This window comes from Hemitrygon akajei, chromosome 1 (assembly GCF_048418815.1).
Source record: "Hemitrygon akajei chromosome 1, sHemAka1.3, whole genome shotgun sequence".
Taxonomy (NCBI): Eukaryota; Metazoa; Chordata; class Chondrichthyes; order Myliobatiformes; family Dasyatidae; genus Hemitrygon; species Hemitrygon akajei.
The window spans coordinates 90,481,047-90,499,657 of NC_133124.1; the positions used below are offsets into that span (position 1 = coordinate 90,481,047).

At 38.9% G+C, this 18,611-nt stretch overlaps 1 protein-coding gene across 7 annotated transcripts in view; it reads right to left on the bottom strand.

Annotated features, from left to right (window-relative positions):
• Window positions 1–18,611, bottom strand: part of slc45a4a (solute carrier family 45 member 4a) — a 66,659-nt gene that overhangs the window by 15,838 nt on the left and 32,210 nt on the right. For 6 of the 7 annotated variants that reach the window (XR_012099198.1, XM_073047894.1, XM_073047901.1 and 3 more), the window contains exons 3-4: window positions 6,750–6,938; window positions 356–535 (exon numbers count right to left, since the gene is read on the bottom strand). Coding sequence is in view for 6 of the 7 variants with exons in the window: in XM_073047894.1 (XP_072903995.1) it covers window positions 356–535; window positions 6,750–6,938 (369 nt within the window). In the remaining variant the exon portion in view is untranslated. The remainder of the gene's footprint in view (window positions 1–355; window positions 536–6,749; window positions 6,939–18,611) is intronic. The other variant, XM_073047929.1, reaches the window with a different exon arrangement.

Sequence of the window (18,611 nt, forward strand, 5' to 3'; positions counted from 1 at the left end):
ATTATTTATAATCCCCAGGTTAGGACAAAATTCCATTCTGTAGAACTGTTTGTAATCCGAGTCATTTGTAAGTTGTAAACATTCAAAAAACATGAATAGGACAGAACCACAGCTTTAGCTGTCTGTGATGGCAGAGCAAGCAGGCGTGGGAAGAGTGGCTGACTCAGTGATTTTGAGAATCTGTTCAGCGCTCCTCACTCTGCTCTGCTCATCACAGCCTCCAGTTTTCAAAGCAGGTTTGGGAGGAGGCAGTGGGGGGGGGGGGGGGGGGAGAGAAATGAGGATGAAAAGGGTAGACACATGGAAATGCCCCTGGAATTAGACATTAATTAACTGAAAACAGATTATTTCAAACCTGCAGAAAATGCATGGATATTGAGTGCCATATCTTGTTCCTCTGTGTCCGCCACATCCAACAAATAAGCTCTAATTGGTCCCTCTGTTGCATCTGCGCAGAAGTCCAGTATTACTACACCAACAACAGTCAGGACTATGCCAATTGGCTGATGGTCAGGAACGTCTCCAATGGCCAGACCTGAAAAATAGGGTTTATTTTTGTTGTAATAAAAACATTGGCAGAAACGCTTGCATTAAAGTTATATCACCATTTTCAAACACATCACAATGGATATATTTCAATTAATAATATTTTAGTGTAATCTTGAAAACCAGCAGAATTTGTTTAAAGTCAGCTGATGTATTTAAACAGACAACAAATCTACAGCGTTACAAATCTGCGATCACTGGTGAGTTTCCATTAGGTATCGAAGTGCTCAACTTACTAAATTGAATAGTCAAATACAAAATACAAAATTCAAACTAACATCATAGAATTGTACAGAACAGAACAAGGCCTTTTAATCCACATAAAAGTCTGACTAAAAGTCCCATTTACCAGCATGTAATCTGTAGTCTACTATGCCTTGATGATTCAAGCATTTGTCCAGATGCTTACTAAATGCTGTGAGAGTATCTGCTTCAATCTGCTCCTCAGGCACTGGTTCAACATTGCAGCCACTGAATGAAAATAATTCTTCACATCCCCTCTAAGCCTTGCATTCATCACCTTATACCACTGTCCTCAAGTCTCCTCTGCCACTGGGAAAATATCTTCTATCTAGCTTTGCTTCAAGGAAGACAAACACAGCTTATTTAGTCATTCCTCATAACTGAAACATTCTATACTAATCAATATCCTTAATGAATCTCCTCACAATGCTCCTTACAGATCAGCACACATTGTTCATTACATTGGTGCCAAAGTGGCATGGGAAAAATAGTGGATTATTTTATTTTAAAAAACACACATGAAAAGGTGTTTGTTTATATTTTTTTCTTCTAAATATCATAAACAGGAGGTGGTTTAAGAATTTGAATCTGATAAGAGGGAAGTGTTCTAACAATATAGGATATGGATTAAACTCCTTTGACAGTTGCTTGGGAATTTTTTTTATGAAAGGAAAACAACAGGAAACATTTCCTATGTATTGCTTCCTACCATTTTTTTCTCATGTGAAAGAGGTTTATGGAATCCCCAAAGCATGTGAATGAATGAAACTTAAAAAAAATACTAGTTTGATAGAAGGCATGAGTATCATAATGGATTTTTAAAAAAGTAAACAGAATTAATCAAAAGCCCTCTTCCTTTGTAGCATATTGTTATTGTATGCTTAATTTTGCACTGTATTAATGCTCCTCATTGGGATTTGGGGTTTTTAATTTGTAAAATGTTTTGAAAAACTAATAAAAAAAATTAAAAATAAAAAAAAGCCTTCATGGGGTGCAGGGTATTAGAGGAAAAGGAATTCTGGCTTGGGTGTAGTGTAAAGAACCAGATTTGATTAGGAAGCTTAAGGTAAAGAAACCCGTAGAGGACAGTGAATATAACACGATAGCATGTACCCTGCATTTTGAAAGGGAGAAAATAAAATCAGATGTATCAGAACTACAGTGAAGAGCATTACAGAGGAATGAGAGGGGAGCTGGCCAAAGATAAGAAGGGAACACTAGCAGAGATGACGGCAAAACAACAGTGGCTGGAGTTTCTGGGGGCAACTTGGAAGGCACAGGACAGATACATCCACAAGATTAAGTAGTATTCTAAAAGGAGGATATGCAATTGTGGCTAACGAGGCAAGTCAAAGATAGCATGAAAGCAAAAGAGAGGGCATATAAAATAGCAAAGATTAGTGAGAAGATTGGGAAGCTTTTAAAAACTAACAAGGCAGCTAAAAAGCCCAAGGAGAGAAAAATATGAAATATGAAGGCAAGCTAACCAAGAATATATATTAAAAAAAGATACCAAACATTTTTTCAGACCTATAAAGAGACAAAGAGAGATGAGAATAGATATCGGACTGCTGGAAAATGACTCTGGGGAGGTAGTAATGTAGGGCAAAGGAATAGCAGACAAACTGAATAAGTATTTTTGCATCAGTCTTTACTGTGGAAAACACAAGCAGTACGTTAGACATTTAAAAATGTCAGGAAGCAAAAGTGAGTGTAGTTACGAGTACTAAGGAGAAGGTACTTGGGCAGCTGAAAGGTTTGAAGTTAGGCGAGTCACATGTACCAGATATACTACAGTCCAGGGTCCCACAAAAAGTAGCTGAGAAGATTGTGGGGGTATGCACAAGTTATTAAATGCTCAAGTTAGAAAAAAACACCCATTACATTTGTTTTAATACCCAGAATACCTGCTTCCTACAGCAAAATCTTGTGTTGCTGAAAATTCACCATTAACTGGAAACGGAATGCACACTTCAAATCAGTTCATTGAATGAGAAATTAGCAAAGCTATTTCTCCTCCCATCTCAGACACCCATAGATTAAAATCGGGAATCAGAAGAAGATTTATTGTCACTGACTCAAGTCATGAAATTTGTTGTTTTGCAGCAGTAGTAAAGTGCAAGAATAAAAAAAAACTCACTACAAGTATGAGAGAAGTCAAAACTGCAACAAATATGGCAAAATATTTGGATGAGAGTTGTGGACAGAAAATGATGATGTCAGGATGTGAATTACCAGCACCCATAAAGCACATTAAGGTTGAAAAATCTCCACAGCCTGACTAAGCACAGTGTGCTGGTGAGGCCACACTTCGATATTGTGTTCAATTTTAGTTGCCCTGCTATAGGAAATACATTATTAAACCAGGAGTGCAGTAAATATTTACAAGCATGTTGTCAAGACTGGAGGGACTGAGTTACAAGGACAGGCTAGAACTTTATTACTTACAGTGTAGCAGACTGAGAGGAGATCTTATAAATTATGGAGGGCATAGATAGGGTAAATGCATTCAAATCTGTTTCCCAGGGTTGGGGAGTCAGGAATTAGAGGGCATAGGTTTAAGGTGAGAGGGACAAGATTTAATTGGAACTTGAGAGGTATTTTTTTAAGTTAAAAACAAAGGAAGAGGTTATCAATTTGGAATGAGCTGTCAAAAGTCTTGAAATAGGTACAATAAAAATATTTTAAAAGATATATGGATAAATACATAGATTGGAATGGTTTAGAAGGTTATGGGTCACACACTTATAGGACTAGTTTAGATGGAGCATTTTGGTTGGCATAGACTAGTTAGCTGAAGGGCTTGTTGCATACTGTGTAGCTCTATAGCTACCGTAGATGTCGGATTATAAGCCGCTACTTTTTTCCCACATTTTGAACAGCTTTGAACACTGCGCCTTTACTACGGTGCGGCTAATGCATGATTTTTTTTCATGCCGCCAAAAACATTTTGCCTCGTAACAGTAGACCAATAAAATTGATGAGTAGTTCACAGAGGTCCAATGAAATTGTACGATAAATCAAGCGCACTTTCACAATTAAATTATTGTAAATCAGTCATTTGTACTCACCCTCATCAACATGGAAAACACTCGAAGAAAAGCATTGTGCTGCCTTTATGGCAGTTATTTAGTTTATAATATTTTCGCTTAGTAATTCATTTGTTAGTAATTTCTAGTTAAAGTTAGAAGTGTTTTAACTATATTTGTTTTCTGTACTACATCGCGGGATGCTATGACGTCACACCCGGTTTCGTCTCGTCTTGTGGGAAATACCGGTTTGCGATAAACGGGAAGGTGGGGGGCGAGCAGCATTAGACCCGAGCGAAAACGCTGCTTTTAAGTTAAAGGCGATCAATAACTTTTCCTGGTAGGCTGCAGTATATATATTTTTTACCAGTCATTAGGAGATATTGGAATGTTGTTCAGTAAAAAAGTATACGCAACGTATATTTAAAAGTAGCCGCGTTACAGGCACGGTTCGAAAAAAAGCATTTGCAATATGTATTTGTTTATGTTACCATATGGATTTAATTAAAAGTTAAAAAATCCTCACGTGTAATATCTTTCTGTGTAAATATCTCATATTACAACGTGGGACACCTGCGGCCGAAAATCCGGTGCGGCTTGTACAAGTACAAAATTGATTTTCTTTCTAAAATTAGAGCCAGCGGCTTTTAATCAGGTGCGCTCTGTAGTGCGAAATCTACGGTAAGTGCATCCTTTTGTTTAAACAAAACTATAAAAGTTTATAACACCTAAAAAGGCACAGACAATCAATATTTAGAAGACAGTAAGTATATGCAAATTAAAATATGGTCACTCCTGTCTATAAAACAGTCAATACTACAGGGTGGGGGGGGGGGGGAACCACTGCTCATGGAAGTCCCCAAATGTGCCCGCCGCGATAGCGTGCTCCGTCTCCAAGGATAGCCAGGCAGGAACATATCCTTGGAAAAGGGGCAGGCAGTCAGCTTGGGCAGCGCCCTCCACCTTCTGCCGCCCAGACCAGTGAATGGCCATCTTGGCCAGGTCCAGGACCAAGCCCACCAGGAGATCCTCCTCATACCCTACCCCCTTCCGAACTGAGTGCCCGTATATGAGGAGCACGGGATTAAAATGCAGCCAGAACCTCAGCAGCAGCACCCTGAGAAACTCAAAGAGCGGCTGCAACCTCTCACATTCCATACACTGACTCCTCTTGCCCACATAATGGACAGTTGGATGGGGTGTCAGTGAACCTGCTCAAGAATCTGTCACACGGTACTGCCTGATGCAACACCTTCCACCCCAAGTCCCCAATGTACAGGGGAAGCACCCCTGCCTAAAGATATTTCCACTGGGGACCTCCTCTGCTGCCAGATGGCATCTAAGTGCATTGTGGAAAGCTAGGAAGAAATAGTGGTGGGCTTTGCAGATATTTGCATCATCTTCAGCCAGAGAAGTTCCAGAAGATGGAATGTCACTAGATGTTCTACTGTTATTGAAGGACAGCAAAGACAAGCCAAGGAACTAACGGCTGGTGAAAACTTGCATCAGTGATGAGTAATTTACTGGTGGGGATTTAGGGACATGATCTACCAGCACTTGAATAGACAAGGATTAATTAGGGATTGTCAGCATGACTTTGTGTGTTGGAAATTATCTTAATTGTTAACTCTTTTTCTTGAAGATTTAACCAAAAGGATTGATGAGAGCAAGGCAGTGGACAATGTCTATATAGACTTTGACAAAGTCCCACATGGAAGGATAGTCAAGAACGTTAGATTGCATGGGATTTAGAAACAGCTGGTTAAGTGAGTACATAATTGGCTTGATGGGAAGAAGCCATCATTATACTGTAATGATCACTGGTTGTGGGAAGTGCTGACCAGTGGTTAAGGCAAATGATCAGCAAATAACTAAAATCAATAAACAAGGAAATCATAGCTAAAATAATTAAGACAAGAAAATATGCAAAATTGTTTAGATAAAAGCCTAGAGAAAAAAATTATTTTATCAGCTTTTTATTAAAGGAAAAAGGGACTTTCCACTTGGTGCTCAGTCTGAAAAAAGGCCAACAAGGACTTGAAAATTCAGGTCTTTTTATTACTTTTAGTATCAGAGCAAATTATTTAAAAAAAGAGCCTGTGTATTTGCATAGAATAGAAACAGAAGCAAATCACTCAACTAATGTGTGATGTTTACAGGCTATGTGGAACATAGTTTCCAGCTACCTCATTTTAATACTTCACTATCTCTTCACTTTATTTATTCTCATCTACTCATCTAGCTTGCGTAAGAATTTAATGTATCCAAAGCATTTGCCTCAACCACTTGTAATAATTACATTCTGACACCACATGTTCCTCATTTCCCTTTTAGTCATAGAGATCCAGCATGGAATCAGAACCTCTGGCCCACTAAATCCATTCCATCCACTTTATGCCCTGTTAGCATTTTTTCCTTCCCTTGCTGAAACCAGTATTTTCACAAGCGTTTGCTCTTATACCCAGTTTATTTTTGGGAAGGTACAGGAAAGAGTATATTACTTTATATTTAAAATTTATCTGCCACAACTCTTTCCATGCAAACTAACAATGCATTTTCATATCAGTAGCAAAATCTAGTTGTCTTTTAAACAGCAATCCAAGTAGAGCCTATAACTCCTCGTCTTTCTCTTGTTGCTTCTCAATCAGATTATGTCTAAATCCCGACTCTAATATTTGTATTCTTTAATGCAAAATCAAATTGTACAAGGGAGAACCAGATTTAGTTGGCAAGTCATGCTTAACACGGTTTAAATCAGCTCTATTACGTTATTTCTCTTTGGAGAAACATACGTGGCAGTGCAATCACATCTTTCATGTAACATGGTGACTAAACTGCTTAAATTGTGGACTAACATGTACAAATTCAGCATAATCTGCTTGCTCTTACAAGACATGAATGAAAATATCTGCAAAATATTCCATTATTTACCTATGAGGGAGCCATTTAAGAAGAGGGCAACTCCGAAGAGGGCTCCAATACAAAGAGCTAAGATGAAGGGCCGGCGGCGGCCCCAACTCAAAGTGCAGCGGTCACTAGCAGAACCTATCAGAGGAGTGAAGATCAGTCCCAGGATGGGGCTTAGAAACCAGGTGAGGCTGTAGTATTGTTCTGGAAGACCTGTGAGAAGAAAGTTGAAACTTTATAAGTAGTGCTTTAAGTAGAAACAAACCATTCAATAGAATGCTTGGATAGAAATATTTTCATTACAATTTTAGATTTTTCAATTCACATTCAAATTCATGTATAGTGATCCAAATAAGCTTACCTTATTTTCAAGTAAAATTTCAATTCTTGCCTACAAATTGGCTTTTAATTACTTCAAAATGTCACATTTGTATCCCTGTTTATCACAAGAGTTCCTGCCAAAGGAACATAAATCTGTACTTGCTAAGGTGAGGCAAGGTACTTGTGGTTGGTTGGGTTTCCTTTGGATAACCTATTTTCCTCCCACATCCCAAAAACTCTTATGGGTTGGGAATTAACCACTGTAGTTTGCCCCTTGAGAAATATGAATATGGGGAGAACATGATGGGGGTGGTACAGATGAGTGATGGTTAGCACAGATTTTGTAGGCTGAGGACGTGTTGTTGTGCTGTATTATTCTGATATCCAAATACACTTAAACACTGAATACGGGGTAATGTGATTGTTATGAACAGATATAATGTAATTGGTAGTTTTCTTAAAATCTATTTTGACCTTTTATATACACTTTCTTGTACTGTGCATCCTTCTATGTAGAAACTAATAAAACTATTGAAAAGAAACATATTTAATCATTTGTTTCTTCATGTTCTAGATGTCATTTTATTTCTCCACACTGCCCCAACCAAATACCACTGATTACCTTGTTCACCATGAAAGCTGCCCATCAACCCAAAAATATAGTTATTGCAAAAAAACTCAATCCAACTCACAACCAGCCCAATTCAACTTAATGACGACAAAAGACAAATTCTAAAGCTTTTGCACAGAAGGAATCAGAATTGATTAGAGAGCTTAAGGTAAAAGAACCCTTAAGGGCAAGTGATCATAATATGATTGAATTCATCCTGAATTACGAGGAGGAGCTAAAGTCAGATGTATCAGTTTTACAGTGGCGTAAAGGGAATTACGGAGGCACGAGAGAAGTTGGTTTGAACTGATCGGAAAAGAACGCTGGCAGAGATGATGGCAGAGTAGCAATGGCCGGAATTTCTGGAAGCAATTCAGAAGGCATGGGATATATACATCCCAAAGAGGAAGAGGTATTCTGAAGGAAAGATGACATGGCTAACAAGAGTAGTCAAAGTCAACATGAAAGCCAAAGAGAAGGAATAGAATAGAGAACAAAAAGGTGGGAAACAAAAGAGGATTGGGAAGAAAAGAGGATTTGGTTTCAAAACCAAAAGAAGGCAACTAAAAAGTCATTAAGGTAAAGGTGGAATACAACAGCAAGCTAGCCAATAATATTAAAGAGGATACCAAAAGTTCCTTCAGATATATAAAGTGTAAAAGAGAGGTGAGTGGATATCAGACCACTGGAAAACGATGCTGGAGAAGTAATAATGGGGACAATGAAATGGTAGACAAGCTGAATAAGTATTTTGCATTATTCTTCACTTTGGAAGACACGAGCAGTATGGTGGAAGTTCCAGGTGTCAGGGGTCATTAAGTATGTGAAGTTACCATAACTAGAAACAAGGTTCTTGGGAAACTGAAAGGTTTGAAGATAGCTAAGTCACCTGGACCAGATGGGGTACAACCCAGCGTTCTGAAAGAAGTACCTGAAGAGATCGTGGAGGCATTAGTGATGATCTTTAAAGAATCACTAGATTCTGGAATGGTTCTGGAAAACCAGAAAATTACAAATGTCTCTCCACTTTTCAAAAAAGGAGACAGACAAAAGAATGGAAACTATAGGCTAGTTAGTCTGGACTCAGAGGTTGGGAAAATGTTGAAGTCGATTATTAAGGATAAGGTCTCAGGGAACTTAGAGGCATATGATAAAACAGCCATAGTCAGCATGGTTTCATCAAGGGAAAATCTTGCTTGACAAATCTGTTAGAACTCTTTGAAGAAATAACAAGCAGGACCAACAAAGGAGAATTGGTTGATGATGTGCAATTAGATTTTCAGAAGGCCTTTGACGACCTGACACACATGAGGCTGCTTAAAAAGCTACAAGCCCATGGTATTACAGGAATGATTCTAGGATGGATAAAGCAGTGGTTGATAGGCAGGAGGCAAACAGTGGGAATAAAGGGAGCCTTTTCTGACTGGCTGCTGGTGACTAGTGGTGTGCCACAGGGATCTGTGTTGGGACCAATTCTTTTCATGTTTAGTAGATTCTTGATTAGTCAGGGCATGAAGGGATACAGGAAGATGACAGGAGATTGGGTTGAGAGGAAAATTGGAATGAAATGGTGAAGCAGACGCAATAAGCCAAATGGCCTAATTCTCCTCCTATATCTTATGGAAATTTATATAACTAAACAAAATCAAATGTTGCTCAGAAAGGTGTAATGTTTTGTGCCAGTCTCAACAAAGGAAGATTATTGCAGGATATCACTACAGGAGAAATAGCTTAAATAAGCCCACTATTTTAGTTCCTGGACATCAACATCTTTGAGGATCTATCCTAGGCCCAAACAGCCCCAATCTGCTAATTAAATTTGCTGATGACACTACATTGACTGGCCTTATCTCAAACACTAACGAGGTGGCCTATAGGGAAGGAGTCATCTCTCTGACAATGGTGTCAAGAAAACAATCTCTCCCTCAATGTCACAAAAACAAAGGAGCTGGTTGTGGATTACAGGAGGAATGGAGAAGGGCTAACCCCTATTGATATCAATGGATCTGGGGTTGAGAGGGTAAACAGCTTCAAGTTCTTCAGCATCCACATCACCGAGAACCTCATGTGGTCTGTACACACCAGCTGTGTGGTGAAAAAAGCACAACAGCGCTTCTTTCACCTCAGACGGTTGAGAAAGTTTGGAGTGGGTCCCCAAATTATAATAACTTTCTACAGGGGCATAATTGAGAGCGTCCTGACTGGCTGCATCATTGCCCGTTATGAGAACTGTACCTCCCTTAATCGCAGGACAGGTGTGTAAAAAGGGCCCGTAGGATCATTGGGGACCCAAGTCATCCCAACCACAATCTATTCCAGCTGCTACCATCCAGGAAGTGGTACTGTAGCATAAAAGCCAAGACCAACAGGCTCTGGGACAGCTTCTTCCACCAGGCCATCAGACTGATGAACTCATGCTGATCTGAGTGTACTCTATATTACATTGACTGCTTTGTTTATTATAAATTATGATTGCACATTTAGATGGAGACATAATGTAAAGATTTTTACTCCTCATGTATGTGAAGGATGTAAGAAATAAAGTCAATTCAATTCATTGATTCAATTGTGAAGAAGGATGCCAGCAGTGCTAGTTCATTAACTGTTTAAGGAGATTTAGGGTGTGTCACCAAATACTCATAAATTTCTACAGATGTATGGTGAACACCTATTTGACAGGTTTCATCACAGCCTGGAATGGAGGCTCCAATGCACAAAAGGCAGTAGAGGGTTGTAAATGTAGCCAGTCCCATCGCAGCACAACCCTCCCAATCATTGAAGCCATCTTTAAGAGGCAGTGCCTCAAGAAGGCACATCCATCATTGAAGACCTTCACCATCTGGGACAGGTCCTTCTGGCATTATTATCATTGGGATGGTGGTACATGAGAGGAGCCTGAAAACCCATACTCAATGTCTTAAGAAAAGCTTCTTCCCCTCCATCACCAGATTTCTAAAATATCCACAAAACATGAACAGTACCTCAATATTCACCTTTTGCACTATTTATTTTGTAACTCAGCAATTTTTGTGTCTTTCACTGTAGTGCTGTTGCAAAACAAATTTCACAACATATGTCAGTGATAATAAAATGATTCTCATTTTTGTATGGAAGGCCCAGCAAGACAACCCAAGGCCATGTACTAAATAATATACTCAATTTCCCATCTTCAAGCTAGCCTGTAATTTTTGCTCCAAATTACCAACAAAAACTGAATTTTCAATGAGTTTAATTATTTTTAACTTGCATAACTTCCAGTCCTGCTCCCAATGTACAAACAGTGAACTCTACTTCAAAACACTATAGATATTTCCCATGGTTTTAATTTAAAAAAAAACAAGTAAAGCAGCAGCTTAAAACAACTATTGGAGATCTTCCATGTCAATTATATTACTTTAATGGAAATGGAGTACTCATAACAAACAGGAAAGCCTAATCTTTTACTACAATTGAAAAGTAGTGGGATTAGTTGAAAATAGCATTTCTCACAACACTATACACGGAATGTATTGACTGTATTGAGCATCAATTTACTGATTGAAAACAATAATATCAGCATAATTCCATGCTGCAGGAAAACACATTGTGTTCGTTCAGCTTACAGAGAATGACTCAAGCTTAAACCGCCTGACGGTCTCCTCGTTACCGTCCACCTCACAGCTTGGTCAGAACAATATCATTTCCTATTGGCACAAGAAATGCTTCATTTCCTGTTGACCCCTAGATATGTGGCAGGTGGATAGCTCAGGACTAATGAACACAGTTAATATCTGAACAGGAAACAGCTGGACACATCAGTTAATGCAATGTAAAAAAATGGCAGAAACAGGATACTAATTAGCAATTTGTTTCCTCAATCTTAAATAGGATTAAAATCCATTCTCCCACTTTCCCTTTTGAAAAGCATAATTTTTTCTTTAATTCTATGATGCCTCTTTTGCACATTCAAATTAGAAAACCCAGTATTTTCAAGGCACAGAACATACTTCCAAAGTCTGCTCTATATTTTTGTGGTCCACTTTCCATTACGCCAAGGTCCACCTTTCAGCTGAAGACGATTCACCATCAGCAGCAACACTGAATGGCACAGAGAGCTATGCATTAAAGATACCCAGTGCCAGCAGCAGAGGAAAGCACCTTCTCAAACTGCCTACTCCATTGTAGTGTTTTGTTGCACATCAGCTAGAACTAATAAAATGGAGTGTGCATATTCTTTAACTCTTGAAGATCCCTATACTCCACATTAGATTGATCTGAAAGACGAGCCAATGCCTGCTCCATTAGATTCCACCCCCCACCTCGCTATCTAAACCAATAGTAAATTTTAATTATGACAAATCCACAGGTTGTTACTTTGAACATGGATGGATTTTCTATCTGACCACCCATTGTTGTCACAGTAATTAGAGAATAAGGTTTGTCTTCAGTGATGTTTAAAAGTTAGTCAGATGGTAGAGATCTTAGAAGTATATGAACAGTCCATACTTTTCCCTAAAAAGTAATAAACCCATGTTAACAATATCATTAGATACTGTTTATTCAAAAGCAAAATACTTAAGTTAACATAGCGGACTTCTTCTACAATCTCAGCTAAAGGATTTTTTTAAACTACCATAGTATCAATGGTAGATAGCCTGGATTCACACGCATTATTTCTTCTACAGTGAGCTTCATCCATGTAATTTCAGGTATTCCCACCTAGCATCACAGAACCAATCCTCTGACACAAACTCAGGTTCACCCTGAGCATGTTCTTGATCATCTTCAAGTTTAATATGCACATATCAACTGCTTGATACAACTTCCCATCTTCATCCTATAGTTCTTGACTCACAGCACCCTACAATTTTCTCAAGGCCATGTCCTGACAACTTCCAAAGTATCTATGCTAACCCCCAACTAATGTAGTAATTTCAAATCTTGTGATTTTGTTGCTTGTTTACCCACACCCGCTCCATTGTTACTTTCAAATTAAGCTGTACCAAACTCAGCCACGTCCACAAATGATGATCTCTCAATCTCTCAGCAGACTCATTGGTAAATGTTCAAGAGTATGCAATAATATGTACATATTTGAAGCAATGACAACAGATGCCTCATGTACTGTTGACTCTTTTTCCAATAGCCATTGCTTCATTGTGTCCAATACAGATGCTGATCTGCCCACACAAAGGGCAATAAATGATAGGGGGAGGTTCAACTTATGTTGAATTCTGTTAGAGTGGATGAATACAACATATTATACCAACCAAAACTGTGGAGCATCATCAGAAACCTTTGTTGTTGCAACAAGATTATCTGAAATGTAATGGTTTAATCTACAGAAATATATGATACAGATGTTAGAGCCTGTAACCTTCCACTGGTGATCAGTGAAAACAGAACTATTCTATCCAAAGGTTGTCAAAGTTTACCTGTTGAAATAGATAAAGCAGGCCATCTCCACATCTGGACTGGAGTAAAGAGCAACCGAGCCTGCAGTTGAGACACCGAGCAGAGCTATTGATGTGCAATGGAAAGTAGTCAGTCTGTGCCTTCCTGAAGTCCACAATCATCTCATCTTGTCCACCCCAAGGTTCAGGTTGTTCTCACACCATCAAATAAGCCTCTCTACGTGCCGACTTATTGTTGTTGCTGATTAGGCTAATCACTCTGAGTCTGATGTTGTTTGAGCTGGATCTGGCAGTGCAGTCAGCAGCCTGAACAGCTGTGAGCTGAACACACAACCCTGCAGGGCACCAGTGCTCAGCATGACGGAGCTTGAGATATTGCTGCCAACTTGACTATCTAGGGTCATTCCATCAAGTAGTCCAAGATCTAGTTACAGAGAGGGATGTTGAGTCCCAATAAGTTGAGCCTGTTACAGATGATCATGTTGTGAAGTCGATGAACATCCTAGCATATGAGGCATAATTTTCTAAGTGGGATAGGATGGAGTGGAGGGCCAAGGCTATTGCATCATCAGTGGACCGGCTTGAGTGGTCTTGATTCTCTTCCTGCTACAATTTAATCCATCCCCAACATAGTTTACATGTAATAGCCCTCAAAATATTATACAAGCTGTGTCTTACAACTTGCAATTGCAAAATTCCTTCTTACCACTAGTAGTAATTTGCTTTGATATGTAGTCTTCAATTAAGTCACCAGAGTTGATTTAAAAACTCTGAAGTTCTTGCCTCAACTCCATAAGATGAATAATGACTGAACCAGTTTCATACCTGGAGTATGACAGCTGTAAATATTTCATTTGAAGACAGAGACTAGAGATTTGGTGCAATTAAAAAAATTAAGAACCATTGAATAGATCAACCAATGCATTTCAATAGCTTATAATTCCTCTCCCATTTATACAGTAACAGCAGCTGGAAAGTGAAATAGAAGTTTTTCAGCATCTGTAGAAAACTTGATGAATAAATCCACAAATCAGTGAAGTGATATTTAAAATCAGGATGCCAATCTTGTGGAATCAAAAAAAAAATAATGAAATAACTTTGTTACTGATCTAGCCAAATGCAACTATAAACATTTATTCATTCCTTTCCCAAAACAGAAGGCATTAGAAGTACTAAATTTCTAATTGAGCCTTTTGGGGAAGACATATGATTATTCACACAACTTTCAGAAGCAAGTTAGCCAAAATATCAATACGTGGAAAATCAACCTTTTTCCGCATTTATTGATGGAATGCAAAGCTGGACATAAACTTATAAAACCTTAGTAATGCTAAAATAATATCCACAAGAAACATATTGCAATGGATAAACAACCACTTCATTATTGAAGGGAAAATATTCTTCAGTAAAAATCTGCTGTACTAATTTTCATAAAGAAAATATTGTTACTCTCATGCTGTGACTGGGATGAAGTGACAGGGTGCACTGTAGCTAGATACTCTGATGAAAATATAACAGATGCTGTTAGAAAGATACATAGACTGCCAAGGGGCATGAAGGGAAAGTACAGTAAGCACAAATTTAACATCAAGTGTTGCGATTCAAAGGAACCAGGAGTCCTACATCATGAAACAAAGGTTTGGCTTGCAGCACAGTAAATAGTCAGGAAGGCTGGTCCTCAATTCAATGGATATGGAGTATGAAAGCAGGGGTGTTTTGATACAACCATTGTCGCAGACGCTGTGTGTAAATGCTTGCTCTCCCTGTGACTGTGATGCTCTGGTGTCTTTCCACATCGGGAACAAATTACTGTTACAGGTTGTACAGAAAATGGGGAAAGGAAATTCCAAACTTGCAAATGAAATAAATGCACAGTAAACTGTTGTGCTGTTAATTAGTAAACTGTTCTGAAGAAGATGCAAACTTTTAAAGGACAGGCCTGCATTGGCCATATTTTCCAAAATTCTGGAATAGGGCAGGGTGCGCTGAGGCTACTCAGCAGGTTTAGTGTCCGCTGTGGAGAAAGGCAGTTAGTATTAAGGCTGGTGGGTGGCTCCAGCCAGGTGCTGCCTGCCCTTAAATCTGGAAATACTTAGCTTTAATTCAGATTTTTTTTCCACTTAAGCTCTGGAATTCCCTTTTTCTGTTTCAAGGACTCCTTAAAGTCACCCTCTCTGACCAAACTTTAACTTACCTATTCTACTCATCTTATATGCAGATATTGCACTGTCTACAGAAGATGATTCTGAAGGGAACAACCAGTGTTGAGTCATTCAAGACTGAGGTTCCAATGTTTTACTGACCGATTCTGAGGCACAGTCCTATTGCCAGAGAAGGGAAGTGTGAAAAATTGCAAAAGGAATGGACAAAGAAAATAAAAAAGATCTAGGGCAAGAGGTATAAACTGGCACAATCATAATCTGAAATTGCCAGAGCATGGTGAATGCCTGGAATACACTGCTCGAGGAAATGGTGGAAGCAATCTCACTTTGATAAGAGCATGAAATAGGTCTTTCTGCTCCTTTGAGCCATGATAACCAGCAATCCTTCCTCCCCGCCCCTGATTTAACTCTGACCTAATCATGGGACAATTTACAACCTACTATCTGGTAGGTCTTTTGAATCTGGGAGGAAACCAGAGCACCCAGGGGAAATCCACACATACCATGAGGACACAGATAATCCTTACTGAAACTGAACTCTAGTGACCCCAGCTGCAATAATATTGTGCTGTTACACTACTGTAGCACCCTGTATCTAGAGGAGACCTGAACCATTTAGGCATAGGCGGCCCAGTGCTGGAAATGTAATAAACAAATGGGTGCACTCTTGTTAGCATGGGTATGGTGGGTTAAAATGCCCATTTCCGTGTTCTACAACTCAATAGTTCCAAGGCATTTATGAGACCAGACTGGAGAACTTCACATTGTTTTGTTCATTATATTTAAGGAAGGACATTGAATTTTAGATAAATATTCAGTTCATGTTCAAGTTTAATTATCATTCAACTATACATGAACACAGCCAAACGAAACAGCATTCTTCTGGGGTCAAAGTACGTAAGGCACAAATAGCATATACAAAATAGCAATAAACAAAGTCACTGAAAATATATATAGCCCATGTCCCTGAGTGACATGTCCTGTAAATAGATGGTGCAGAAGTGTTATCAGCAAGAACAAACAGCTCTCAGCAGTCCACAAACTTACAGACATATGAAATCCAGCTTGTCTTCCACTGTGAACACTGGATGGCCGGACCAACGGGAGAAGCCAGCCCCCCAACCCAGTATGGACACCACCTCTGGCATCTCCTGGATGCTGCAACAGGCAAGCCTACTCCTTGCTACAACTGAGGCCAGGCAGCTCCCCTCCTGCCTGTCTCGCCAATAAACAAGGGGAACAGACTCATTGTATTTTACATTACTGATGTCCAACAGGGTCTTGGGATCACAAGAGAAACATCTAAGATAATCACTCGCTGATACACTACCCACTGCTTTCATGCACTAACTCTGATACCTCTCTGTAGTGGGTATGTAGCACGATCCACAAAAAGTCCAGCTCCTCTGTCATCAACAGCACTCTGATTGGGTAGACCTGCTGTACTCCAAATCCTTAACATTGTCAGCATTGTCTTATGATTGTAAAAAAAAAAGACAAAAATACCTTTGGTTGGCCCCCAAGAGGCCATGTGTTTGAAGGCACCGCTATCTTACTGAAAGTTAAGGTACGTATATTAACTAAGTTAACACAAAGCTTAATGGTGAATACAAGAATGAAGCTGATCTTATCCAGGAGGGAATGAAGCTGATCTTATCCAGGAGGGAGTCACATTTAAGACAGTTAGGAATTTCTCCTGAATTATAGGGGTGGCATGGGTGAGAGTTTTTGAATATATTCAAGACAAAAAGCTGACAGAAAATTAAATCTGTTCTGGAATGTGTGTGAGAGACAGAGAGATCAAATCTGCTATGACCTTACAGAATGGTGGATGAGACTTAAGGGAGCAACAGCCTATTTCAGCTAATAATTTTGCCTTTTGAGTTAAGGATGTCCACTGCAATAATTTAAACTTCATGACACACCCATTTTAATTTTCAAAACTTGATATTTGCATGGTCTTATAGTGAATTTTGTTGCAAGAGTTCCCTGACCACTTAGTTCAAAACATTGCTAGGTCCCACCTCCAAAGCTATTAACATTTTTACCAATTATTTTGCTACCAGTTACAAATCATTTACACATACAAATAAGCTGTCACTTTAAAAATGGCACTACAACCCTACCCACTAAAACAAGCATTAGCATGCTCCTGCACCTGTTATCCTCCTTCAAAATATAGTATACAAGATTACCACTCATTTTCCCCCGACATTTAAGACCAATTTGTTTCCCTTTCACTAGCATCCCTCATGACTCCACTACTAAATGTTCAAGTCTTTCAGCACAAGCCTTTTACACTCGAAGCTAGAAATCTGTTTTCAATCTGCAGTGCAGTGTTAACAACTTTATTTAGAGACGAGAGCAACAAAGAAAGCCCCCCCCCCCCAACTCACTTGTACAGGGTATTGGCAAAGCAACAACTGGAATACCGTGTGTGCAGTTTTCATCCCGTTCTTCAATGAAATTCACAACATTGAAGGCGGTCCAGAAGCCATTCTCCAAGCTATTTCCTAGGATAACAGGACTGTCCCATCTCAAACTAGTTTTTAAAAATACCTGTAATCTTCAGTTTAGAACAACAAGGATGATGTTATTGAAACAAGATACCAAAGGGCCATGATGAGGAAAATGTTGAGTTTCAAACAAGGAAATAATTATCTGAACCATGGGTATTTCCTCCAAAAGGACAGTGAGTTGCTGGAATTCACTACCCTATGGGGTTGTGGAGTCTAAAACATTGGAGAGGTATTTAAAGAGATGGATTCATTTTTGAAAGATCAGTAAAGTGTGTTATTATGCATTCTGGGCACAAAAGAAATATTGAGGTCAGAGGCAGATCAGCCATAATTGCATGGAATGACAAGTTGGGTGTACTCTTGCTCCCATTTCTTGTCGTCTTGCTCCAATAGTCAATCCTGTTATTTTAAAGCGAAGGATCAGCATAAACATAAAGTAGTTATCAACCTGTTTATTCCTGCACTGAGGTTACATACCAGTCAATGATTGATAGTATATAGTTTTATTTGCATATTAAAAGTGGTAACCTTGAGGATTTATCCCATTAAATTCAGTACAATATTTCCTTGACAGTTAAGGGAGATTAAAGCGTTGCCACAATTGAGATTATATTCAGTTTCAGTGTCAAAGACCTCTGTTAATTTGATATGTAATGAATAGCCAAAACCCAAACAGCAAGTCAAAGACAAACATTGTGCACTTACTAGTCTCCACATTTGGTTTAACATAAACCAGGCAGATTAATATAAATACCATCAAACCATAACCCAAGAATGTCTGCAGATTTTCTTTCCATTGGTCCCTGTATCTTAAAAATTATATGCAAATCACAGGGTTATAGTTTGCTGTTATTTTGGACAAAATTGTATTGACAGACATG